This window comes from Vipera berus (genome assembly GCF_964194415.1).
Source record: "Vipera berus genome assembly, chromosome: 13".
NCBI lineage: Eukaryota > Metazoa > Chordata > Lepidosauria > Squamata > Viperidae > Vipera > Vipera berus.
In genome coordinates, this window is record NC_138216.1 from 3,350,769 (window position 1) to 3,377,448 (window position 26,680).

Below are 26,680 nucleotides of genomic sequence, written 5' to 3' on the forward strand. Positions count from 1 at the left end.
TCCCAGCTTATTGAGGAGGACTTCAATTCCCATAACGCCCTCATCACTACCGCCAATCCAGCACTTGCCCCTGTCCCATCCAGAGCTCGGCGCTTCCCTGCCCACCAGCCTACCTTTCACATTACTCAAGGAGAGGGAGCGATCGCGGTCCACGAGCCCCAGCTTTCCGCCACTGCTGTTGTCCTTCTGACGGGCCACCGCCACTGCGATGCCAACGGGGAGATGTCTGACTTCCACCTCTCCTTGAGACCCGATGCTCTCTCGGCCGAAAGATTTGGCGCTTTCCGGTCGTTCCGGCTCCTTCTTCAGCTGCTTGCCAGCTTGGTGGGACACCAGCTGCTGGACTTTGGGAGAAGGCTGTCGGCCAGGGTCCAGCTTCATGTTGCCCAGGCCTCCAAAAGGGCTTTTCTTGCCAGCCCCCTGCCGTGATGATGCCTCCTTAGCAAAGCTACCGCTGTACTTGATGAGGCTTTGCATGGCCGACCCTTCCCCGTGCGACGGAGGAGGGTGGAGGCTGTCCGCCACGCTCCGGGCTCCCACGACTGAGGACCTTTGTAGGTTGCTGGGCTCCAGGTAGGCCTTCTTGACTTCCTCCTCCACCCGGTTGGCATGGTTGTGTTGGGCAGCCAGAACAGCCATCTGGGTGGTGGCAAAGTTGCCCATTTCAAAAGGCTTCCATTTTTGTTCAGGAGGCTTCAACGGTTGGTTGGGATCTAAATGCTGCCGGGAGGAAGAGGACAAGGATGAGGACGAGGGCGAGGTGTCCAAAGTGCCGTAGATCTTCACCGCTTCTTTGCAGCCAGGTCTTGGAAACCGGTCCCGCTCGCAGGAGTGACGTTCTGCCTCCAAGCCACCTTTGGGCAAGTCCTTCAGAGGGAGGAAGTCCCTGTTCTCGGGGGAACGTAATCTTGGCCTGTTCAAGAAGCTGTCTGAAGCCCCCTGTTTCTTCAGGACCATAGAGTTGGCCCTGATGACCGAACTTTTCTCCCGTAAGACCTCCATCCGCTTGGCCTCTCCATGGATGGAGAACTCTTGGGCCAAAAGGTTGCGAGAAGCATCAGCCAGACACCTCTTGGGCACCGCCTGGAGGACCCCCACTCGTTTGGCAGCAGGGGCCTCCTTCTCCTTCAGTTTGGTGTTGTCCCGGGCTTGGGAGGCTATCTGAATGGGGCCTTTTCTCTCGTCATAAGCCTCGAGGGAAGGCATGAAAGTGGGTGCGATGACCTTGTGCTCCCTCCCGGACTCCTTGGTCAAGGGGAAGATGGTGTACATGTTGGGATGGATCGGCTGGGGAGGGAAGGCTGAGGGTGGGGGTAGCTTCCCTGGCTGAGCCGGAGAAGGGCAACTACAGGCCGCGTGCATGTTGGCCACCGAACTCACCGCCGAGTCGACTTTCTTCAACTGGTCGGAGAAGACGTAAGAAGGAGGCCTCGCATTCTCGTCATGTCTGCTGAGATCCTTGGGACAGTGGTCCAGCTCCGAGCCCTGGGTGCTTCCGGCTGTGTTGCAGTTGCTGAGAGAAGAGGTCTGAAGTGGGTTTTTGGACTTTGGTTCTCCGCTGAAGACCCCCCGGTTGGGCAAGTGTTCCGCCAGGAAGGGAGACAAGCGTTCCCCAACCTTAACGGCCTTTTCAAATCCGCTCGTTTTCCTCTCGTTGTCCGGCTTGGTGTCCTGGGTGAGATCCACCACGCTGTGAGGCCGCGGCTCCTCACGCAGCTTGGCTTCCTTCTTGGACAGGGACAAGGACAGATCGCCACGGTAAGACCGGTCCTTCCCACCGAGCTCTTTTGGGCCGTCCTTGGAGGTCCTGTGGGGGTGCCCAAAGTCCTTTTCGTGGAGCAGGCTGCTCGAGGTGGGGTTGGGGACTGCCCTGGACGGGGTGGCCTGGGGGTGCAAGGCAGCTTGTCCCGCGTGCCCAGCAAGGTAAAATCCATCTGCAAATCAAAGGGGGGGCGGGGGGGGGGAAAACAGCAGAGGGAGGTCAATTCTCTTGGCCACACAAATCCAAGTGTACAAAACATTTCAAGGATGAAGTGTGCTGGCCTTAAAACGTGCCAATTCAGATGGAAAGGAACCTTACTAGATGGGAGGGAGGGAGGGAGGGAGGGAGGGAGGAAGGAAGGAAGGAAGGAAGGAAGGAAGGAAGGAAGGAAGGAAGGAAGGAAGGAAGGAAGGAAGGAAGATGGAAATGAAAAGAGGGAGGGAGGGAGGAGATGGAAATGAGAAGAGGGAAGGGAGGGAGGGAGGGAGGGAGGAAGGAAGGAAGGAAGGAAGGAAGGAAGATGGAAATGAAAAGAGGGAGGGAGGGAGGGAGGAGATGGAAATGAGAAGAGGGAAGGGAGGGAGGGAGGGAGGGAGGGAGGGAGGGAGGGAGGGAGGGAGGAAGGAAGGAAGGAAGGAAGGTGGAAATGAAAAGAGGGAGGGAGGGAGGGAGGAAGGGAGGAGATGGAAATGAGAAGAGGGGAGGAATGGAGGAAGGAAGGAAGGAAGGAAGAAAGGAAGGAAGGAAGGAAGGAAGGAAGGAAGGAAGGAAGGAAGGAAGGAAGGAAGGAAGGAAGGAAGGAAGGAAGATGGAAATGAAAAGAGGGAGGGAGGGAGGAAGGAAGATGGAAATGAGAAGAGGGGAGGAATGGAGGGAGGGAGGGAGGGAGGGGCTAACCTTTTGGGGTCTCGAAGAGGCTGTGCTGATTCAACTGAGCAAGTAAGGGGGTCCCGCTGCTGTGGGGTTCCAGGTGACTCAAAGGAATGTATGAGGGGTAGAGACCGCTTGGCAAGTGGGAGAAACCTGAAAAGGAAGAAAAAAATTCACCAATCAGCTCAGGATTCAAAGGGCTTTCCCCCCCCCACGTTGCTTCCTCCCTGCCCTTTCCCTTTCCCCCCCCCCCACTCTAAGGTACTTTTTTTTTTCTCCCCTTGTTTTCTTTTAAATGTAATTTTTTTTAAAAAAAAAAGTTCCATTAAGGAAGAAAAACTTTCCTGCTGATGCTGCCTTCTTCCCTCCCTCCCTCCATTTTGTCCAAAATGTGAGGGGGGAGGGGCGGGAACCCTGACAAAAATGAGCCGAGTTGACAGTTAGCAACGTTACCCCCTCAAAACAAACCCCCCCCCACCCCCCACCCCCAAATTCCTGAAAGTGGCGGAGAAAGGGAGATCAAACAGCTTCCACAATTCCTTCTGCAATTTATTTGGCCACACAGACCAGCTGGTGGCCACTGAACGGAAGCCAAAAGCCCAACGTCCGGCTTCTTCATCAACTCCCAGTCTTGGGCGGCGGCTGACACCCCCAGCCCCCCCCCCCGGTTGAGGAAATGGCGTTCGCAGATGCTGGGCGATTCCGTTGCCATCTAGCAGAGCATCAGGGGTTTGGGAATCCTTAAAGCCGAGACAGGCTGCGAAACGATGGGCTTGGCGGTCAAAGTCATGTGGGGAGGGGGGAGGAAGTTCCCCCGGGGGAGGACGAGAGAAGGACGCCTTTGGGGGTCTGATAAGAGGGGGACCTTCGACTCGGCCAAGTTGCGGCCTCACAACCCAACCCGCAAAGCTGTGGGTGCCAGGAAGGCAATCATTGTGCAATTCAGAGAAAGGGGAAATGTCACCGTTTTGACAACCCTCCAGGTTGCAAGGGAAAGAAAAGGAAATAAAAAGGTAAAAATTAAATTTTAAAAAAATTAAAGGCCCTCAGGTTAAGACATCTTGCCCCCCAAAAATGGGAGACCTCAGTTTTAGCCTGGGTGACCTCGGGCCAATCACCAGGAGACGGTGAGTTCTAGTCCCACCTTAGGCGTGAAAGCTGGCTGGGTGACTCTGGGCCAATCACCTGGAGACGGTGAGTTCTAATCCCACCTTAGGTGAGAAAGCCAGCTGAGTGACTCTGGGCCAATCACCAGGAGACGGTGAGTTCTAGTCCCACCTTAGGCGTGAAAGCTGGCTGGGTGACTCTGGGCCAATCACCTGGAGACGGTGAGTTCTAGTCCCACCTTAGGCGTGAAAGATAGATGGGCGGCTCTGGGGCAGTCCCTCCCTCTCAGCCCAATCCACCTCACAGGGTTGTTGTGGGGAAAAAATAGGAGGAAGAAAGAGTTTTAGATACGTTCTTCACCTTTATAAAAAAAATAAACAAAACCACAAGATTTTGTGAACTTGCAAAGAAAGTCAGCCAACCGGCTGGCCAGATCAGATTTAGAATATAGGTTGAAGGTCTTCCTCGGGCCAAGAGGAAAAAAAGAAAGAAAAAGAAAAAAAGAAAATGCCACTTTTCTTCTGAAAACAACAAGGATGTGCAAAAGCATGTCTGTAGATCAAAGGTGTCCCATTTTGGAAACTCTGAAGACCTGCTTGTGGGAATTCTGGGAATTGAAATCCGCAGGCCTTAAAATTGCCAAGGTTGCACGCGCCTGCTGTAGCTGAAAAACAGCCTTCCCAAATTTCACCTGGGTAGTAGTAGTAGTAGTAGTAGTAATAATAATAATAAAATAATAATAATAATAATAATAATAATTAATAATAATAATAATAAAATAATAATAATAATAATAAATTCCTAAAAAGGCAGCCTTACTAGGAACTGCTTCCATCCTGCGACGATATCTATAATACCATCAAACATGCACATCTGCCTATCCCAGGTCCTTGGTAAGGACTCGATAGGCAGACAAAAATGCCAAATCCAGTCTGAACATCTGGCTGACTGTGCAATTATTATTATTATTATTATTATTATTATTATTATTATTATTATTATTATTATTATTATTATTATTATTAATAATAATAATAATAATAATAATAATAATAATAATAATAATAATAGCATTGAAAGGGACCTTGGAGGTCATCTAGTCCAACCCCCTGCTCAGGCAGGAAACACCATTTCAGACAGATGCTTGTCCAATCTCTTCTTGAAAATCTCCAGGGTTGGAGCATTCACAACTTCCAGAGGCAGGTTGTTCCACTGGTTAATTGTTCTAACTGACAGGTTGTGCAACACAACGATAAACCCTCCTTCCCTCAAGGGACAAAATGTGCCATTTCTACACCAGTTGTTTCATTTCCCTTTCTACAGCGCAGTAGTTCTTCTGGCTTTCTGTGTTCCCCTTCCACTCTGAGGGAGGAACCAGGAAGCGATTATTCCAGACGCAGAAATGTCAGGAGCCAGGGTGGCTTCATAGGATGAGCAAATGTGGGATAGACAAAACAATCTAAGCAGGAGCTGCACCCCCTCTGTCACTTCCAATCCTCACCCCAGCTCAAAACCATCCATAAAGAGACATTGGGAAGGGATTCTCAACCCTACGGTGAAGAAGCTTTAAAAAGAAAGAGAGAGAGAGAGAGAGAGAGAGATCCTTGCACAAGTTAAGAAAAGTTAAGACAACCAATGAGAACATGCATGGTCCGAAGCGTTAAGGCAGGGGTCTCCAACCCCAGTACCGAGCCACGGCAGGCCAGCAACCGGTCCGCACAAACAAGCAAAGCCCCATCCGCGGGATGCAAGCAGCACACAAAACCACGCCCCTTCCGGTCCACAAAAAAAAAAACAACACACCTCTCTCCACGGAACCGGTCTCTGGTGCCCAAAAGGTTGGGAACCTCTGCGTTAAGGCATACCAGCAGTCCTCGCCTTACAACAATTCGTTTAAGTGACCGTTTGAGAGTCACACCGCCACTGAAAAAAGTGACTCGGGACCATTTTTCACATTATCCTTGCAGCATCCCCCAGGGTCAAAATTCAAAATTCAAAATTCAAAATTGATCAAAATTCAAAATTGATCAAAAAATTGATCAAAATTCCGACACTCGACAACGGATTCGTATTTATGACGGTGGCAGCATCCCGGTGTGTGTGTGTGTTTGTGTGTGTGTGTGTGTGTGTGTGACCTGATCCCCTTTTGTGACCGTCAACGGGGGGAATCCGTATCCAGTTAGTAACGGTGTGAGCAATTTAACGACGACAGCGATTGGCTGAACCTCCGTGGGAAGAATGGGTGTACAAATGAGGCAAAGCTCACTTCACAACTGTCTCGCTTAGCGACAGAAAATTTGGGCTGAACTGTGGTTGTCCGCGGAGGACTAACCCGTAGGTTTGACTCCAAGGGGGTCTCAGAATTGGGGGGCAGGATTCAGAGAGGCCTCGGGAGCCCCTGCCTTCGCTTTCCTCCCTGTCTTCCTTGCCGGACCCGATCCTACAACTCTCTTTCCTCCTGCCGAGTTCTGCGGTGGCTTGATGTTTAACCTCTTGACAATGAGTCAACAATTAAGAAAAGAAAAAAATTAACAACAAAGCCCTGCCCTTGGAGATTTGGGAAACAAGAGAGCCGAATGTTAGCTGTTTTTCTTGGGTTGGGCTCAGAAGCCGGGCACCAATTTTTATTTATTTATTTTATTTTAATTCCATTTATATCCCGCCCTTCTCCGAAGACTCAGGGCGGCTTACAAGCTTAGCAGTAGCCTTCATTCTATGTATCTGCCTGCTTATTAGGGCTTTCACACACACCCCAAGCGGCATTATTACAAAGTCAGCTTAATTGCCCCCAACAATCTGGGTCCTCATTTTACCTACCTCGGAAGGATGGAAGGCTGAGTCAACCTTGAGCCTGGTGGGACTCGAACCTGCACTAATGGCCTGCAGTAAACAGCTTTTGAATCCCTCTTGATCAGGGCTCTTCAAACTTGGGCAACTTTTAAGACTTGTGGACTTCAACTCCCAGAATTCCTCAGCCAGCCCTTCAGGGAACTTCTCTCTCCCCAGAGTGTGTGCTTTACGTGGCGCTTGGTTGTGGGTGGCCTTTTTTATGGGTTGTGGTGGCTGGCTAGAATAGATTAGAGCAAGGGGCTTCCAACTTGGGCAACTTTTAAGACTTGTCGACTTCGACTCCCAGAATTCCTCAGCCAGCCGAGCCCTGGCTGGCTGAGGAATTCTGGGAGTTGAAGTCCACAAGTCTTAAAGTGGCCCAAGTTTGGAGACCCCTGCTTGCGAGGGAAGGAAAACCTGGTCAATCCTCGATAGGATTAGGACTCAACATGAGAGGCGCGCTAGACCCCTGTGTCAATGGGAAAGCTCTCCAGACTGTAGTTTTGGGATGCCCCAAAACAGATAGTGCTGACCTATTGTGTAACAGGGTCCTCTGAGTGCATGTCAGGGGAACCCCAGAGAGAGGGGGGAATGGGGGGGATCCTGGCGTGCTGTAGTCCATGGGGCTGCCTCTTTTTAACCTAGTTTGTTTATCTTTCGCTTCTGCCTTCGTTTGTTATTCTGCCCTCTCTACCCTTCCTTTTTTCTCTCTCTCTCATTTCTTGCTTTTCCGCTTTTCGTGTTTTGAATAATTTTAAAACCACCCAGAGGTGCTGGGAGTCGGGTGGCACAGGCATTTAAACAATAATAATAACAACAACAAAAAGAATTCACGCAAGGGGTCCTCCCCCTGCTTGTCGGCTTTCGATTTGGTAGCAGCTCTTTGAAAGTTTAGCCTCTCCTCTAAAGGAAAAAAAAAAGATTCTAGTCCTTATTGGCCAGACTATAAAAGTGAAGATTCCATTCAACCGCCTGGCTAATCAGAGTTACTGGGAGCCAGGCGACCCATAGATGTATTATTATGGTTGATCATGCAGTCAGCCAGATGTTTAGACTGGGTTTGGCATTTTTGTCTACCTATTCAGCCCCTCCCGAGGATGTAAGATAAGTAGACGTTGTTGCGTAATATGAAATGCCGCAGGGCTGTTAACGATGATTACTAATCAGCCAGCTCTCCGTTAAACAAAAACTCTTCCAGAAAATAAAAGAAAATAAAAGGTAAACAGTCCTGTGTTGGCACACAAGTCTTAACCTTTGAGACCGCCAAGCTCGTTGAACACCTCGGGAAATCTACACACCCATCCTCATAAAAATTAATTTTAAATACACCAATACACCATACAAAGCAAGCCAGTCAGACCAAAATAGAGTTCTGAAAATATTTTTTTTAAAAAAAAAAATCACACGTGTAATGCAGTAATACATCCATTAATTTATTCTCCCATCAAACCAATAACAGGACAGGCTAAATTTCAGGGAACGGTTAAGGATAACCAAGGTTGCTTTCCTTTTTTCCCCCACCCAAATTTTAAAGCCCCTCCTGGACTGTCTCTAAGCTGAATGCTTCGTGGTGCCAAGCTTAAGCCCCCCTCCCCAGCTTGGCCAATTCATGTCTCCCCCACCCCAGTTCCCCTATCTCCACCCGGCCTACCTCGCAAGATCCAGGTAAGCAATTACCACCTTCGTATATAATATGCTCCCCTGTGCTCCTCTTTGGAGAAAGGGCAAGATGTAAACACAATAAAGGTAATTGCTTAATTGCTTAATCATTTTAAACCCAGAAGAGTTAATCGGCTAAAAAGGCATCTTTAAGCAGTTGGCAAGGCTGGCGAAAGGGTGGAGACTGGAGTGTGAGCAGAGGGAGGGAGGGAGAGAGAGAGAGCGCAAAATCCTGCTTATGTGGCAGCAATGATGCTGTAAGGTTGCAATCATCAGAAGGGGAAGTGGCGTGCAAGAAAACATGCGATGCGCAGCGCATGGCTTCTGCAGGATAGAAGGGCAGTGCAATAGCTGGAAATCTTTGGATCACGGATCAGAAATCCACAAAGGAAAGCAGACAGGTAGGTTGCAACCCCTTAGGAGAAGTTTAGGAAACTAACCGGGCGGTGTTTTGTTTTTTTTAAAATACCAGCGTGACCACTTTGTAGAAATCACACTCTTAAAAAGATCTGTTCCTCCCAAAAAAAATCACAGCCAAGCTTCTGTCTAACACACTGCTTCCCCACCTTGTCCGCTTGGGTGGACTTCAACTCCCAGAATACCCCAGCCAGCTGTGCTATGCTATGCTGGCTAGGGAATTCTGGGAGTTGAACTCTAGCCAACTTTAAGTAGACAACAGCCCTGAAAAAGATGATTTACAACAGCCCTGAAAAAAAGGATGATTTATAGCTATTTTTCACACTCGCAAGCCTTGCATTCATGAGATCATAATTCAGACATTTGGCAACTGGCTCATATTTATGACGGTCGTGCAGCATCCTGGGCTCATGTGATCCCCTTTTGCAAAGTCAAAAAGCTGGATTCACTTAACAATCGGGTGACTAACTTAACAACTTGGGTTAAGAAAGGTCATAAAATGAAGCAAAAGTCTTCTAAATGTCTCACTTAGCAGCAGAAAATTTAGCCTCAATTGTAGCTAGGAGGACTACCTGTATTTCTTCCGCAAAATGTGCCATTAAATTATATTTTACTTCGCAACGTGGAAAAAACAACTGTGGCTGCAATTCGTGTCACCTCTTCCCGAGAGACCCCATCTCCCTGTGGATCCTTGAAAACCTCTTTCCCACATAAATGGGTGGGACTACAGCACCTATTAACCTAACAGGTCAATGTTGTTGGAAGTTGTGATCCAAAACCCTCGCGGGCTGTAACAGCTACCTTTAATCTACAGTTACAAAACCTGAGCATTAGATCATCAACATTCCAAGCTGGCACTGTACTCCTGAGGTCCACACAACTTACTACAAAGAGTAGGCACCTTGGCCCAGGATGACTAAGAGTCAAGGATGCTGGGAACGCCTGGAGAGCCACACCTGTCATTTCTTCATGCAAAACAACCCTACATTCTGAGTTCGGAGAAGATTGTCCTAGCGTCCTAAGAACCTCCACTGCGAAGGAGGAAGTCCTAACACAGGGGTCTTCAAACATGGCCCCTTTGTGACTTGTGGTCTTCAACTCCCAGAATTCCTCAGCCAGGCACACCTGTCCTAAGAGAAAGTCCTCTTAAAAGCCATCCTTTCCTTCTTGGTAGATACAGAAACTAGGTGAGATTCACATGAACTTGGTAAGATTCACCTTCTGACTTCTAACTTCTGATTAGGCCCTCAGCTCCCATTGATCTCAGAACTGTTCTCCTCGCCACCCCACACGTGCTCTTCTTCACCTTCCCCTATGTTGACAGTCTAGTCCAGATCTCCAGGAACCCACCGGATCTTCCAAAGCTGCCAACCCAACTCATCCATTTCCCCCCCAAAGCTCTGGTTTATGGAACTGGCAAGGCTTTACACCGCACGCCAAGCCATTCGCCAGGGTTTCTCTGCCCAGCTCACCCATGACTGAGTTTTTGCACGGCGAGCCACACACCTGCTTTGCATTGAGGTGGGAACCCAGCCAAACGGAGCTCGTGTGAGCGACCAAACAGCCACACCCACCTCTGAAGGTGCCCCTGCTTTAATTAAACACCAGCTGAAATAGAGACAAGCCTGCCTAGTTATTCCGGGAAGGTTGCGCAAGAACTGATGCAATGGGAAATTCCCATCTGCAACCAGAAGGGCTGGCAACCCATCTGCTCTCAGACAGGCCGAGCTTGCCAAATTTATCCTCCACCAACATCCACAATCTTCTTCCTAGCAAAAGGAAGGCTACCAAGGCTTCCTCAACCACATCGCCTGCCTTTTCCCAGCTGATTGTGAAGCAACCATTGGGCACCGCTTCCTTGCTCCAAAAGCAGAAACCAAGCATCCAGGGGAAAGGTTTGGAAGGCACTGGGCATCCCTTCCAACAATCATCTCCAACTTTCTCCGCCTAGCACCGAGGAATCGATTCAGATTACAGAGTCTGTTATCTTGGTTGGGAAGCGTCTTAACATGAGAAGCTGAAGCCATACGCTTCCATCTGGAGCAGCCTTTCTCAAGCTTGCCCACTTGAAGAGGTGTGGTCTTCAACTTCCAGAATTCCCAGCCAGGGAATTTGGTTGGCTAGGGAATTCTGGGAATTGAAGTCCACAATCTTCAAGTTGCCACAGTTGAGAAAAACTGGACTAGATAAGCTTTAAGGACCAAATTAATTCTAGACTGATATTACATGAACATTTTCCTTCCCTCTTTCCTTTCTCCCTTCCTCCAGTCTTTCTTTCTTTCCTTCCTTCCTTCCTTCCTTCCTTCCTTCCTTCCTTCCTTCCATTTTAATCCCTACCAATGTAGGCAGACCTTTTTCTGTATAGCCACAACTATTTGTGATTGTGTGTGTCCGTCTGGTAGCTGTTTGCATTCCCCTACTAAAAAATTTAAAAAAACAACAACAACAAACCACACATTCAGATTAAACATACAAGGAAAACATAGCTCTCACCAGCAGACTTCCTACGGGAGGCTATACAACACAACTCTTTTTGTAGTCTTTTGAAACTTAACAGTCCCCACATTGTTTTTCTATTTGTCTACCTGAAAATAATTCAGACAGCATCTGGCCACTAACTGCAGTTCAGAGTGTTTAGCTTCCTCCTCCTCCTCCTCCTCCTCCTCCACTGGTTATGCTCCAGAATGCTTTCTTAGTAAATGGAGGAATAGCAGGGGTCTTTGGAATAATATACAAAGGTTTTTCTGCGCCAGTGCATTGCCAGGATTTGATTCTGGGACCCTGACAGAGGAAGCATGTCGTCTCCCACCATCTAATCAGATTCTCAAGGCCAAGGACAGATTAGCTGAAGGACAGAAAGAAGCCAGCTGCACCATTTCAGGCTGCAGCTGGGGAAAAAAAATATTTTATACATATAGATTTGGGATCTTTCTTCTGGAAGAAACAATTCCATGCTCTCTGGTTCCAGCAAAAAATTCCCACCACCTTTCTCCTGCTATTTCTTCAAGGGCAGCAGAAAGCAATTTGCTTTTTTTATGATTTCATGTTTGCCACTTACAAAAATTCACACTTGGGAACCTCACCTTCAAATTGTCTGAAGAAATACAGTCCAAATTGCAAGGTAGGGCGTGCTCATCTGATCCACTTTTACCAAGAGCCGTTTGTATCATCCATCCCTCCATTGCACGAAAGCAAACTTGCATTGAATATGCCATAAATGGTTGAACTCACACAACGCTTTTTAAAAACTGCTGTTTCTTAAGCTGTGGGTCTTTAAGCTGCCTGGACTTCAACCCACCCACCCCCCCACCCCCGCCTTCCCCAAGAATTCTGGCTGGGGAATTCTGGGAGTTGAAGTCCACACAGCTTAAAGCTGCTCAGGTTTGAGAAGCACTGCTTTAAGCAAACTGTCATCCTTGATATTAACACAATTTGCTTATAACAAGACCTGTTTTCCCACACCCTGCCCAACTTCCACTAGTGAATTTGCATGAGGTCTAAATGCGAAGAGGATATACCTTCAGCCTTACACCTTCACTAGGGGCCTTATCTTGGTTTCGCAAACCACATCCTGCCAAGCCCAAAACCATATTATGACAGTGCAAAAAGCACAAAGCCAGCCCTAGTCCTATGGACTAGCACCTTGCTCAATCACCTCCATTAGGCTGGGCCAGGAGCAGAGGTCTTAATTCATTCCCTTCTACAACTAAGGCGGTTTTCTCTCTCTCTCTCTCTTTCTCTCTCTCTCTCTCTCTCTCTCTCTCTCTCTCTCTCTCTCTCTCTCTCTCTCTCTCTTTCTCTCTTTCTCTCTCTCTCTCTCTCTCTCTCTTTCCAGAAAGGGAAATTCCAACAGTGGCTCAAGTTCTTCTGACATAAAGCATCGCCTGTTTTTCATTGCAGGCCATTTTTCATTTCTTGAAAAGTTAACATTAAGAATAAATACTGCCTTAGCGGAGCCGCTTCTGCTCCATCTCGAATCCCCCCCCTCCCACCAGCCCATCAAATGAAATAACCCGGCTGCTAAGTTTAGCAACAAGGTTCACTTGGCAAAGCTCTGGTTTAAAATAGTTCAGTCCTTATAGGCTGGGCCGTACGTTTAAAAAAAAAAAGAGGTCGACTGTTAGATTTGATAGGCTGATCCAAGACAAAGTATATTTTCTCCACCTAGACTTGCCGCATAAATAGCACATACCCCATCAAGACAAGGCGAGCAAAAAGCGATGCATGCTTTTTAAGGCGTTCGGTCGTTTGAAAAAAAAAAGAATCCATCCTCAAAGTGCGATATTTATAACCCTCGCCTGCAACTGAACTAGGGAACATCATCAGAGGAAACACAGACCAAAGAACAATTCGGGAGATGAAGCTTGAGACAAACAGATCAAAATTCTCAGACGGTCTAATATCCAAGGATATACAAACAGTACTGCTGAAATTCTGCAGGGATGCCAAAGTGTCTTTTTTTTAAAAAAAAAATTGCTTTGAAGCGCAACTCTAGCCCATAAGGACTAGAAAACTAGCTTTCTTTGCCTTTTTTATTTATTTAAGCAGCAGATTGCTCTCGGAGGCAGACTGGAGCATGGCGGGGATTGCTGTCTTTCACTTTCATCCCAGCGCAATGAGGACGAGAAACATGCTGCATTGTTTGTTTGGGAAGGGAAGGGCATCGTTCTGCCTTTCTCTTAATCAGCTGGTGAAAAATGTCAAGGAAGTTGCAGGAAATAGGGTGACAAAGAAGGAAGCAAAGAGAGAAAAAAATAATAATAGTGGGGTCTCTGGTGTTCTCTTAGCTGGGTTACTTCTAGGTAACATCAACGCGAGGAGAAGGAGGATGGGTCCTTGGTGCTTTCTAAGCTGGGTTGCTTGCTTGCAGACATTTCATTACCCAACTAGGGAACATCATCAGTGGTAGGATGATAGAAATAGTAAGAAGTCCCAATTCTTCTAGCTTTTTCGCTTGAACAACAAGACGGCCCAGCTTCAGCTGCGCCAGCAAATAGACCACGGAAATTGTTAAGTGACAGAAATACGGAGAAACAATTCATAGGTCCTCAACTTACAACCGTTCACTTCTGGATTCAGTTGTGGTCCTGAGTCAAGGGACTATCTGTACGTCCCTCTTCCCGTCTACCCAATTCCTTCACACCGGCTGCCTTCACAGAAGAACCCCTACATCACAGGTCCCCAAGCTTTTGGGCACCAGGGACCGATTCCACGGAGAAAGGTTTTTCCACGGACCAGAGAGCGCGTGGTTTTTGTGTACTGCCTGTATACCACGGAAGGGGCTTTGCTTGTTTGTGCGGACCGGTTGCTGGCATGCTTCAGCCCGATACCAATCCAGGGACCGGTGGGATTGGGGATCCCTGCCCTAAATGACTGTGTCTTTCTGCAGTCCAGGGACCGGTGGGATTGAGGATCCCTGCCCTAAATGACTGTCTTTCTGCAGTCCAGGGACCGGTGGGATTGAGGATCCCTGCCCTAAATGACTGTGTCTTTCTGCAGTCCAGGGACCGGTGGGATTGGGGATCCCTGCCCTAAATGACTGTGTCTTTCTGCAGTCCAGGGACCGGTGGGATTGGGGATCCCTGCCCTAAATGACTGTGTCTTTCTGCAGTCCAGGGACCGGTGGGATTGGGGATCCCTGCCCTAAATGACTGTGTCTTTCTGCAGTCCAGGGACCGGTGGGATTGGGGATCCCTGCCCTAAATGACTGTGTCTTTCTGCAGTCCAGGGACCGGTGGGATTGAGGATCCCTGCCCTAAATGACTGTGTCTTTCTGCAGTCCCAGCATCTTCCCATCCAACAGGTGCAGTCTATTCAGCACACCCACAATGCCTCCCCAGACTCAAACCAAGGTTAACACTGTCCAAGATTTGCATTAGCAGGTAAACCTAATGACCCAAGTCAGGCAATGACACCCCCTCCACACACCAAGGAATGGTGCACTTTTCCATCACGGAGAAGATGGGGGGGAAAGAGGTTGGAGGCAAACTCGCAACCTTTGGGGAACGTCAGAAGCAGTTTTTTTTGTCTCTGCTCCTGAACAGCAGAGATAGGGGTAGAAGATTTTCTGAGCATAAATAATATCAATCTCCCACTGGAACACAGCACGCAGGGCCACGTTCCAGCAGGAGCATTGATTTGCAATTAAATTCCTAAAGCTTTCTAAAGTTGGCTTACTTTTGTCCAGCTTCAGGAGCAAATTCTGAAAGTTCTGCCAGGCTCCGCAAAGCCAGCCAGGCAAACTCGGGGATTGTAATACGGGCAATTAATTCTCCACTTACAACGGCTCATTTACTGACCGTTCAAAGTGACAACGGCAGTGAAAAGGCAACTCATGAGCATTTCGCAAACTTACAGCATTTGCAGCGTTCCCCCCCTCCCCCCCCAGGGTCACATGATCAAAATTCAGACGCTTGGCATCCGATTCATATTTACGACGGTCGCAGCGTCCCGGGGTCACGCGGTCCCCTTTTGCGACCGTCTGACAAGCAATGTCAATGGGGGGGGGGGAAGCCAGATTCCCCTAACAAGCACAACTGCAATGATTCATTTAACAACGGTGGTCGGAATGGTCTTAAAAAGGGGGCCCAAACTCACTTAAACAAATGTCTCGGTTAGCCACGGAAAGTTTGGGCTCAAGTGTGGTCGTAAGTCAAGGACTACCCCTCTAGCCCTGGCAGAACTCCATAAAACAGAAAAAGGCAAGTGGTAGAATCAGTTAATATGCAAAGCCGTCATATCTGGAAACAGCCTCAAAGTAAATGGAATATATATATATATATATATTAGGGCTTGGAGACCTTGATGTTAAAAAAAAAACCCCTAAATGCTAAAACAGCTCCATTCTGGCTCAATTTGAGCTAGTCTGCAAAGTGATGTCATGTTTTTTTTAAAGCATAGTGGCAGTGCTAAGAGGGCAGAGGGTTTGTGTGTGTGTGTGTGTGTGTGTGTGTGTGTGTGTGAATAAAATGATGTTTGCTCTTGAGCTTAGTTTTTAGCTGTGCATTTGGCACCCCTGAGTTTTGTTAGCACCTGGAAAATTGCCCGTGTCATCTGCTCCAGAAGCCAATAAATCTTTCCTGCAAACTTCCTCTTTCACTGTTGCTGGCAATCGGGTTTTGCAAAAATTTCCAAGCAGGTTTCACGACCTATCACCCCACCAAACTCCTAAAGTCAATTCTGCATCACCTCTCTCCCACCCAGGATTTATCCTTCGCTCCAGCCTACCCCACCCCAATCCTTTTTTTTTGGGGGGGGGGGGAGGATGAAAAGCAAACCTGCTCACGAAGCTGTATTTTTTTATTAAAAAAAACATGCACCAAAGGATTCTTAACCCATTTGAAAAAGGCTGAAAAGTCATAAGACCTGCCAACCACATCGGCAGATGATGAGAAGAAAAAAAAATGATTTATTTTCCGTTCCAGGATGGAACACCTGACATTCCAGGTAAGGGTGGGTGAGCTGAGAATTATATATTTTTAAAAAGTCAAGTTTGAAAAGAATGAACGGCTTCAGAAAGGCTATTTCAGTTAAGGTGGGAAAAATAAATCAACCTCCACCTCAAGTAAAAAAACAAAGATACTTGTCATTTTAAAAAAGAGAGTTTTGTTCTTACCCGCACAGGATTTTAAACATCTGCAGTTGTTTAAAAAAAAAACACACACACCTACTTAATACACCACACTTCTGACTGTGTCTGGCTTTTATACCGTGCCTCTAAAGTAACCTTAACCACAAATATGTGTCTGAAGGTAAAATCCATTCCAATAGACAGGCTCCCAATCTTTTAGCCTGTGCATTAATTCATAACCCCCAACACACACACACACACACACACACAAGCCCTCCCCTTTTCAGCTCAGAAAGACAAGCCATTTCTGTTATCTATTCTGAATTGCATGTATCCACACGCAGACATGGGGGGGGAACCCCACAACACTCATATTTTGATTTTATTAAAAGGCAATTCATTTATTCCCCAGTCATGTCCCTAGCACACATACACAACGCAACAGCAAGATATTTTTTAAAAATATATCATACCAGCTCTCCAACTTAATTTTTTTTAAAAGCTTTTATTTGGATAAGGAGGCACCGACATTTTTTTCTCCGCCACCCCAAAAAGGAGTTAATTTTAACTTGTCATCATGAGGAACTTGCCAAGCCAAGCCAGCTATTTCTTTACCAGATATTCCTGTTCAAAACTTTGGTCCCAGTGACATATAAACAATTCAAAAGACAAAGGAATGTGTTTGGCTGTTTTAAATGCTGCCCAAGCATTTGTCCTTTGAGCATAAGATACAATATTAAAGAACGTTTTTCAAAACTTTGTCGGTTCAAAAACAAAAACACACTTTTGCTACGAAGAGTGTAAAAGTGATTCTGCCACAGACTTTCTTTCCAAAGGTGGACAGGGGAAAAAGAAGAAGAAGAAGAAGAAGAAGAAGAAAAAGACGAGGGAATGAGACCAGCTTAAAGAAACTGTGCTCAACCATCCATTAGCCATTTTTGCAATTCTGAAGTATGGGTTAAAACTTTGGAAACACCAGCAGAGCGACAAAGACTGTCTCCTTTTGAATTCCAACACACACACACACACGATTTATTTTTTCAAATTATATCATAAATATGAGCCAATGGCCAAGTGGCCATGTGACTGCTGCAGAGGTCCTAAAGTGCGGAAAAAACGGTCATAAGTCATTTTGTTCAGGGCTGTTGTAACTTTTGACGCTCCCTAAGCAAACTGTTGTGAGTTGAGGATTGCCTGTTATGCTTCCCATATCCATTTATTTAAAATCAAAATCAAAAAGGCTTTACTAGACAAAGATCTTGTTGGACCGCGAGAGGAATTGACAAGAGCAAAAAAAAAAAAAGCAAGTTTGGGAGAGCCATTTGCAGAAATAAACAGCTGGCAAAAGCATACTTAGAACCAGAAGAGAATAAAGGTCAGGCTTTTTCAGTCCACAAGGGAAGGGGTAAAAAAAAATCTAAAATCCTCAGACAAGCACAGTAACACCATTATTTTACAAACCAAACTCTAGCAGAAGAGACGACAACAGCTTCAAATTCTCCAGCATTCATTCTGGAGTCAATCAAGAGGGGGGGGGGGTGAGCAAGGGATAGGATGTGCCAGGATAGAAAAATCCAGGAAAAAAAAATAAAAATGCAGCAAAAACAAACAAACAAGCCATAAACCAGATGTTCCAGCCCTGACATTTAGCTCAAGATAGAAATGGGATGGCTTTAGAGTTGAATAGCCTGTGTCAGCTTCTCAAAATAGGCACCAAAATAGCATTTTCAAGTTCTCCCTTCCTTTAAATCTTAAAAGAAAACGAATTTTTTTTCCCCTGCCCTCTGCAAATTGGGAAAGAATATACCATCTGCTACCTGCCTGGTTAAAAACAGATTATTATTATTATTATTATTTTTCTACCCCAGCCAGGGATCTATCTCCTGACAATAACTTTGTCCCTAACAGAAATGTGATTTATGAGGTTCAGTATGGAACTCGGGTTTTCTCCTTCAGGGATATCAGAAAGATTTGGGAAAGGAGGAGAGCTTCCCAGCTGCTCCCCAAGAAAAGATCAGCTCATTCCTGTCTTTTTCTGTTTGTTTTAAATGTTTGTGCACCGCCCCCCCCCTCAAACAAGGTGGGGGGTGGCCCCAGATGGCTAAACAGAAACAGCCATTTTTACTTGGAATGGACACCTCCGGCAAACCCTCCAAATTTTGGCAAACCCCCCCAAATTTTACCGCACAGCAGGCTTAAATCTCCTTGGCAGCCGAAGGAGGGGTGCAGCTGAGGTTTCTTGGGGTACCTGGAGGTCTGTTTTATGTGCGTGTGTGTGGGGGGGGAAGGCTGTTTTGTGCAGAAAATGGGCTGGGGGAAGTGAAGTCTACCTCTGTGGGCGATGGGGGGGATGTAGATTTTCCCCCCTTGAAGGGGGGGGATTAAAGGGAAAGGTGTGCACCCCACCTTAAAAAGGGGGAGGGAGTGTATGTATTTTTTTAAAAAAATGTATTTTAAAACTTTTCAATAAAAATAAAAAGGGGGATGAAAAGGTGTGCACACACCCCCCTTAAAAAGGGGGGGATTAAAGGAAAATATGGCCACCACCCCCCTTAAAAAGGGGGTGATTAAAGGAAAATATGTCCACCCCCCCTTAAAAAGGGGGGGATTAAAGGAAAATATGTCCCCCCTTAAAAAGGGGGTGATTAAAGGAAAATATGTCCACCCCCCTTAAAAAGGGGGGGATTAAAGGAAAATATGTCCACCCCCAACTTAAAAAGGGGGGGATTAAAGGAAAATATGTCCCCCCTTAAAAAGGGGGGGATTAAAGGAAAATATGTCCACCCCCAACTTAAAAAGGGGGGGATTAAAGGAAAATATGTCCACCCCCAACTTAAAAAGGGGGGGATTAAAGGAAAATATGTCCACCCCCGCCTTAAAAAGGGGGGGGATTCAAGGGAAAGAGCTCCACCCTCCACCTTAAGAGGGGCGATTCAAGCCCTCCTCTCTCCCCCCCCCCCAATTCTTCCAGCGCAAGAATGTCTTTTAAAACTTTTCAATAAAAATAAAAGGGGGGGGGATTCAAGGGAAAGAGCTCCCCCTTAAGAGGGGCGATTCAAGCCCTCCTCTCCCCCCCCCCCAATTCTTCCAGCGCCAGGAGCCCCGCCAGACTCACCCGGGTGGGGATGGAGGTGGAGGCCCGGGGCGGCGAGGTATTTGCCCGGCGGCGGCAGCGGCGGCGTGGCCAAAGGAGCCAGGCGCGCAGCTCCGGCAGCGGCGGCGGCGACGTGGCTCTCCATGGCCAGCCCGGAGAGCAGCGGCGGGGGGACGTGGACGGCGCGGGGAGCCCCCGGGTCTCTTCCATCCATCCTCCGCTGGCCGATCGCCGCCGCCGCCGCCCCCCTCCTCCTCTTCCTCGGGCCGGCCCCAGCCTTAAAGGTGGCCGAGTCCGGAGCGCGCCAGCGGGGATCGGGGATCCATCATCCTGGGGGTCCTGGAGTCCTCTTCCAGCCAAGGAGCCTGAGGAAAAGGGGGTGGGGGAGTGGGGGGCGCAGAGAGACGGCAAGGATTTTTTTTTTAAAGAGAAAACAGACAGAGAGACAGACACACACACACACATACATCCCGGGAAAGGGGGAAGACAGGGGGGGTTCTCTGGGGGAGGGCAGAGAGCCCCCTCCCCAAACACCTAGCCTTTCTGGGAGCCCCCTCCCCTTGGATTTTTTTTTTAAGAGAAAACAGCCAGAGAGACAGACAGACAGACACACATCCATCCCGGGAAAGGGGGAAGACGGGGGGGGTTTCTCTGGGGGAGGGCAGAGAGCCCCCTCCCCAAACACCTAGCCTTTCTGGGAGCCCCCTCCCCTTGGATTTTTTTTTAAAGAGAAAACAGCCAGAGAGACAGACAGACAGACAGACATACACACATACATCCATCCCGGGAAAGGGGGAAGACGGGGGGGGGGTTTCTCTGGGGGAGGGCAGAGAGCCCCCTCCCCAAACACCTAGCCTTTCTGGGAGCCCCCTCCCCTTGGATTTTTTTTTAAAGAGAAAACAGCCAGAGAGACAGACAGACAGACAGACATACACACATACATCCATCCCGGGAAAGGGGGAAGACGGGGGGGGGGGTTTCTCTGGGGGAGGGCAGAGAGCCCCCTCCCCAAACACCTAGCCTTTCTGGGAGCCCCCTCCCCTTGGATTTTTTTTTAAAGAGAAAACAGCCAGAGAGACAGACAGACAGACAGACATACACACATACATCCATCCCGGGAAAGGGGGAAGATGGGGGGGGGGTTCTCTAGGGGAGGGCAGAGAGCCCCCTCCCCAAACACCTAGCCTTTCTGGGAGCCCCCTCCCCTTGCCCAGCTGCCTGGGTTGTTTTGTTTTTTTGGAGGGGGGGTGTTAACTGGCTTTTCCTTTCTAGAGAGAGAAATATATTCGTTCCTGGGCGGTGAAATGCAGGAGAGAAAGGGGGGGATGAGAATTGTCACCCCGAGTTCCCCCGGAGAAACGGAGGCTCCTGGACCCCGAAGGGTCGCCCCTTCCTCTTTCAAATTCTCAAGTAAAGGCACCGCGAGGTCTGGGAGGGGGGGGGAATCGCAAGCAGCTGTCGGACGCCCCCGCCTCGGTTCTTAAAAACGGGGAGCGTCTTTTTAAACCCATTTGGGTAGGGTTGTTTTTTTTAACGGACAAAAAAGAGAGGGGGGAGGAAATAATCCCTTTTTCCGCATCCTCCCCCCCCCTTTTGGAAGAGGGGGGGAAAGGCTGAGAGAGCTTTGCGTTCCCCCGGGGTCGCTCCAGCCCCCACCCTCACACACACCCCCTGGGCGGACATTTACTCGTGAGGAGAGAAAGCGAGGCTGCAAGCTCGAACCCCCCCCCCCCAGCGAGCTAGGACCTGAAGAAACCCGCATTCAAATTTTGTTACTGCCCTTGAACCTCATTTATGCCGGGTGAGGGGGGTTGGGGTGGGAGGCTGTGGAAGAAAAAAATTAGCCCGCCCCGGTTTGATTCCACCGTTAGCTTTAAAAAATAATAATAAAATAACAAATAAAACACAATTTAAATGGATAACACCGCGCTGATCCGGGATTCTTAAACCTCACTCTTTCCTGATATTTTTTTATCTGTTTCAGACATTGGGGGGGGGGTTGTTTGTAAATAAATAAATAAATAAATAAATAAATAAATAAATAAATAAATAAATAAATAAATAAATGTCAAAAGGGTTAAGGTCGTTCCCAGCTTTAAAAATAAAGAGTGGAAACAACTACATACAGCCATGGCCGAAATTGTTGGCACCCCCAGAAATTTTTCCAGAAAATCAAGTATTTCTCACAGAAAAGTATTGCAGGAACACATGTGTTGCTATACACAGGTTTATTTCTTTTGTGTGTATTGGAACACAACAAAAAAAAAGGGAGGGGGAAAAAAGCAAATTGGGCATCATGTCAAACAAAATTCCAAAACTGGGCTGGACAAAATTATTGGCACCCTTTCAAAATTGTTGGATAAACAAGATTGTTTCAAGCATGTGATGCTCCTTTAAACTCACCTGGGGCAAGTAACAGGTGCGGGCAATATAAAAATCACACCTGAAAGCAGATAAAAAGGAGAGAAGTTCACTTAGTCTTTGCGTTGTGTGTCTGTGTGTGCCACACTAAGCATGGACAACAGACAGAGGAGAAGAGAACTGTCTGAGGACTTGAGAACCAAAATTGTGGACAAATATCAACAATCTCAAGGTTACAAGTCCATCGCCAGAGATCTAGATTTGCCTTTGTCCACAGTGCGCAACGTTATCAAGAAGTTTGCAACCCATGGCACTGTAGCGAATCTCCCTGGTCGTGGACGGAAGAGAAAAATTGATGAAAGGTTGCAACGCAGGATAGTCCCAGGATAGTCCGGATGGTGGATAAGCAGCCCCAAACAAGTTCCAAAGGAATGCAAGCTGTCCTGCAGGCTCAGGGAGCATCAGTGTCAGCGCGAACTATCCGTCGACATTTAAATGAAATGAAACGCCATGGCAGGAGACCCAGGGGGACCCCACTGCTGACACAGAGACATAAAAAAGCAAGATTACAGTTTGCCAAAATGTACTCGAGTAAGCCAAAATCCTTCTGGGAAAACGTCTTGTGGACAGATGAGAACAAGATAGAGCTTTTTGGTAAAGCACATCATTCTACTGTTGACCGAAAACGAAATGAGGCCTACAAAGAAAAGAACACAGTACCTACAGTGAAATGTGGTGGAGGTTCAATGATGTTTTGGGGTTGTTTTGCTGCCTCTGGCACTGGGTGCCTTGAATGTGTGCAAGGCATCATGAAATCTGAGGAATACCAAAGGATTTTGGGTCGCACTGTAGAGCCCAGTGTCAGAAAGCTGGGTTTGCGTCCGAGATCTTGGGTCTTCCAGCAGGACAATGACCCCAAACATATGTCAAAAAGCACCCAGAAATGGATGACAAAAAAGCGCTGGAGAGTTCTGAAGTGGCCAGCAATGAGTCCAGATCTGAATCCCATTGCACACCTGTGGAGAGATCTTAAAATTGCTGTTGGGAAAAGGCGCCCTTCCAATAAGAGAGACCTGGAGCAGTTTGCAAAGGAAGAGTGGTCCAAAATTCTGGGTGAGAGGTGTAAGAAGCTTATTGATGGTTATAGGAAGCAACTGATTTCAGTTATTTTTCCCAAAGGGTGTGCAACCAAATATTAAGGGTGCCAATAATTTTGTCCAGCCCATTTTTGGAGTTTTGTTTGACATTATGCCCAATTTGCTTTTTTCCCCCTCCCTTTTTTTGTTGTGTTCCAATACACACAAAGGGAATAAACCTGCCTATAGCAACACATGTGTTCCTGCAATACTTTTCTGTGAGAAATACTTGATTTTCTGGAAAAATTTCTGGGGTGCCAACAATTTCAGCCATGACTGTATTTGTATCTGTTTCAGACATTGGGGGGGGTGGGGTGGTTTTTTTTCCTTTTCCTCTATCAAACCTGATTTCAACCTCCCTTCCCCAGCCGCCCCCCCCCCCAAATAAATAAATAAATAAATGTCAAAAGGGTTAAGGTCGTTCCCATCTTTAAAAATAAAGAGTGGAAATAGCTACATATTTAATGTTTAACCTTCTCGGGCTAATAGGCAACCCAGCTCAGATAAAGAGCCCGGATTTTTTTTTTAAAAAAAAAACTTTGCAGAAAGCTTCGGGGTGGGGGGGGGGGCTCTCGTAATTTAGTGGAAAACGATCTTCTCTCTTTCCCCCCCCCCCTCCCCGCCTCCAAAATCCTTTCCCTCCCAGCCTTCTAACTGCAGTCTGAGCTAATTCAACTCAGAAGCTCGGCTGTGGCCATGAGGACTTGCTGCTTAAGAAATCCAGGCTGGGATGGGGAGGGGAGAGAGAGAGAGAGAGAGAGAGAGAGAGAGAGAGAGAGAGAGAGAGAGAGAGAGAGAGAAGAAAGAAAGAGAAAGAGAGAGAGAGAGAAAGAAAGAAAGAGAGAAAGAAAGAAAGAGAGAGAGAGAAAGAAAGAGAAAGAGAAAGAGAGAGAGAGAGAGAGAGAGAGAGAGAGAAAGAAAGAAAGAGAGAGAGAGAAAGAAAGAGAAAGAGAAAGAGAGAGAGAGAGAGAGAGAGAGAGAGAGAAAGAAAGAAAGAGAGAGAGAGAAAGAAAGAGAAAGAGAAAGAGAGAGAGAGAGAGAGAGGGAGAGAGAGAGAGAGAGAGAGAGAGAGAGAGAGAGAGAGAGAGACCCAGGACCACTTTTATTTTTTTTACATATTCCTAAAAAGGGCACCCAAGTCTGCCTGTTTAACTCAAGGACGCGGGGGGGGGGGGGTGCTGCAAGCCGGTAAGATTCAGACGTGAGTTTACGCCCCGGCTGGAGATTGCGCGAAGCCGGCGTGGAATTCAATTCTCCCCTTTGGCATCTCGGAAAGCCGCGGATTGCCAGGAAAGACGGGACCCGGATTAAGCACCCCTAAGCGATTATATTTAGTCGTATTCTCTTTAAAGGAATGCCGTCTCTCGCTTTTCCCCCTGCCCGCGGCGCCTTCCCTTTGCAAAATATTCCAAAACGCGGGGCTGAATCTCCCCAAAATGCGTGGAGGAAGACCGGTAAAGCCTTTGGGGGGAGGGAAGGGGGGGGGAGAAAGCAAGCTCACACACACACACACACACCCGCTTTGAAGGCTATTTTCTACCTTTCCTGGGGGAAAAATAAAATAAAAATAAAACCTCTAATCCTGCAGTCTCAAGGTTGCCACTGATCAAGTCAGGCAGAGAGCAGGAGGCTGAACTAAAATAAATTCTAAAATAATAAAAATAAAAATAATAAACGCCTAAGCTTTCATTTTAGGCCGAATCGGGTTTTACTCTCTTGCATTCAAGGCAAGCCTCTACTGGGGGTGGGGGGCGAGGGGGGGTGAACAGAAGGGGAAAAAAAGGTCGAATTGCGATTTCGGGTAGGTGACTCCGTAGACGGGCGTTCGCTTTCAGCGAGAAAGGGAAAGTTGTGTTTTTTTGCTTCTTCGTGCGAAAGGCTCCCAAAAGGGTCAACCCGGATAAAAAAAAAAATCGCCATTAAATCTTCTCCGTTGGTGTCCCGCTGGCCACAGGATTCCTCCAGGACCCTGTGTGTGTGTGTGTGTGTGTGTCGGTGCGGGTGGAACCACACTCTCTCTTCAAGGCGAAAATAAACTTCCTTTGCAACTCTAGGTAGAGTTTGGGCCAAAATATGAAGAGATTGTTGTTGGTTTTTTCCCCCCCCTCCTATCTCATTTTTCCTCTTTGCCTCTGTAATCACGGCTCCCTCTCCCAAAATGGCTGAATTCCTGATTTTAATTAAAAACAGCCCACCCGAAGCGGGGAGAGGGGAGGGGGACACGCGAAAATGCCCCGTTTCCTTCGCTTTCTTTCCAAGAACGGTCAAAAAGGAAAAAAAAGAATTAAAGGGAGGGGGGGGGAAATAACCTAGAGAATCTAGTATCCCTTCTCTCTGGTTGGAAGCAATAGGGTGAAGAAGAAAAGAAGACGGGGGTGCAACCCCCTCCGGCCCCTTTCTCCAGACGTATTAGGGAGGGAGCCAAAAGCTGACCCCCACCGCCAAGACGGTCCCCCCACTCCCCTCTTTTTTTCCTGCCCCCCCCTCCTCCCCAGCCAAAACAGCCCTCCCGACTGGGAAAGTTGGGGGGCCGCGCCGCCCTTACCTTCCTTTTTCGCTCGGGAGATGACGCCCTCACTGGCCGCCTAGCCCGATCCTGATGGGCATTTTCTGAGGAGGGGTCTCTGGCCCCCTCGGATCCGTTGCCTCCACCACCATCGGCAAAAGGGGAGGCCAAAGAAACCCCCTCTCTTCCTCCTCCTCCACCACCACCACCCCAAAAAAGGTCCCCTCTTTCCGATTTTCGCCCCGGCGCGTAAAAACCAAAATGCGCCCAAGAATGGACGGTCGGGGTCGCTTCCTTCCTCCGTTCCTGGTCCCCTCTCGGCTCTTTGGGTGGGTGGGGTGGGGGGGTCTTGCACGAACGGCCCCCTCCGGCCCGAAAGAAACCCCAGCAAGGCGGAGAGAGTCCGAACTGCTGGCTGGGTGGGTGGTTGGTTGGTTGTGGGTATGTGTGGGGGGAAAAAAACAACAAACCCACGATTCCTGGTCTTTTTCGCTGCCTCAGTTTCCCCTCCGAAGCGCGCCCAGGCTCCTGCTGGTTAATCTTTGGCGATCTCCATATCCAACTCCGCGTCGGAAAAGGTACATTACCCAAGCCGCCGCGCAAGCCCCCCCCCCCCCGCCCTTTGCGAGTTTCTCTCCGAAGATGTAAAAAAAAAAAAAAAAGAGGGGGGAGGGCGAGGAGAAAGGCGCGGGGGGGGGAGGAAGAAAGAAACTAGCAATGAAACAAGCATTGTTTCGCCCGCCCCGCCCCCCCCCGGCCCCCCCCCCCGCGCGCCCTACTCGGAATGCCTTCGTGGGCTTCCCCATTGGCTGCCTCGCCTGCCACTCGCGCTCATGTAAATACTTTGGCTGGCCGCCAACCTTATCAAACCAATTATGGAAGCGGGGTGGGGGGGTGGGAGGAAGAAGAGGAGGAGGAGGAGGAGGAGGAGGAGGAGGCGAGCAGTTTCTAGCCTCCCCCGGCCGGCTTGGCTTGAATGAGCAGGAGGGGCGGTGAGAACTTTGAAGGGCGGTTTCCAGGCCCCCCCCCCGTCCCTTCCAGTTCCCTCCGTTCCGATTCAACCTTCGCGTTTTGTTTTTGTGGGGGGGGTGTTTTTCTTCCTTTTCCCCCATTTTTCTTTCTCTCTTTTTCTTTTTCTTTCTTTCTTTCTTTCTTTTTTTTCCCGTCCTCCGGGCTGGTCAGGGTTGATCGAAACGGAGAAGGTGGCGGGAGGGGGGGGGGAAAGAAAGATGGTGGCGGATGGGTTGCGTGGCCTTTTCGGCGCGCCGCCCCAAGCTAAAAACTGCCTTTCTCTCTCCCTTTTCTTTTTTTTCTCTTTCTCTCTCTTTTTTTAAAAAAGGACTTTTCGAATAAAGTAAGTGAAGACAGA

The 26,680-nt window shown here is 48.2% G+C and overlaps 1 protein-coding gene across 3 annotated transcripts in view; it reads right to left on the reverse strand.

Moving 5' to 3' along the window:
* TNRC18 (trinucleotide repeat containing 18) overlaps positions 1-25,936 on the reverse strand; it is a 69,325-nt gene extending 43,389 nt beyond the window's left edge. Inside the window, exons 1-4 of one of the 3 annotated variants that reach the window (XM_081338428.1) lie at positions 25,351-25,936; positions 19,330-19,673; positions 2,660-2,785; positions 114-1,934 (exon numbers count right to left, since the gene is read on the reverse strand). In XM_081338428.1, the coding sequence (XP_081194554.1) occupies positions 114-1,934; positions 2,660-2,785; positions 19,330-19,522 (2,140 nt within the window). In that variant the 5' untranslated portion in view covers positions 19,523-19,673; positions 25,351-25,936. The remainder of the gene's footprint in view (positions 1-113; positions 1,935-2,659; positions 2,786-19,329; positions 19,674-25,350) is intronic. The other 2 variants (XM_081338427.1, XM_081338429.1) reach the window with 2 other exon arrangements.
* Positions 25,937-26,680: the final 744 nt, after the last annotated feature.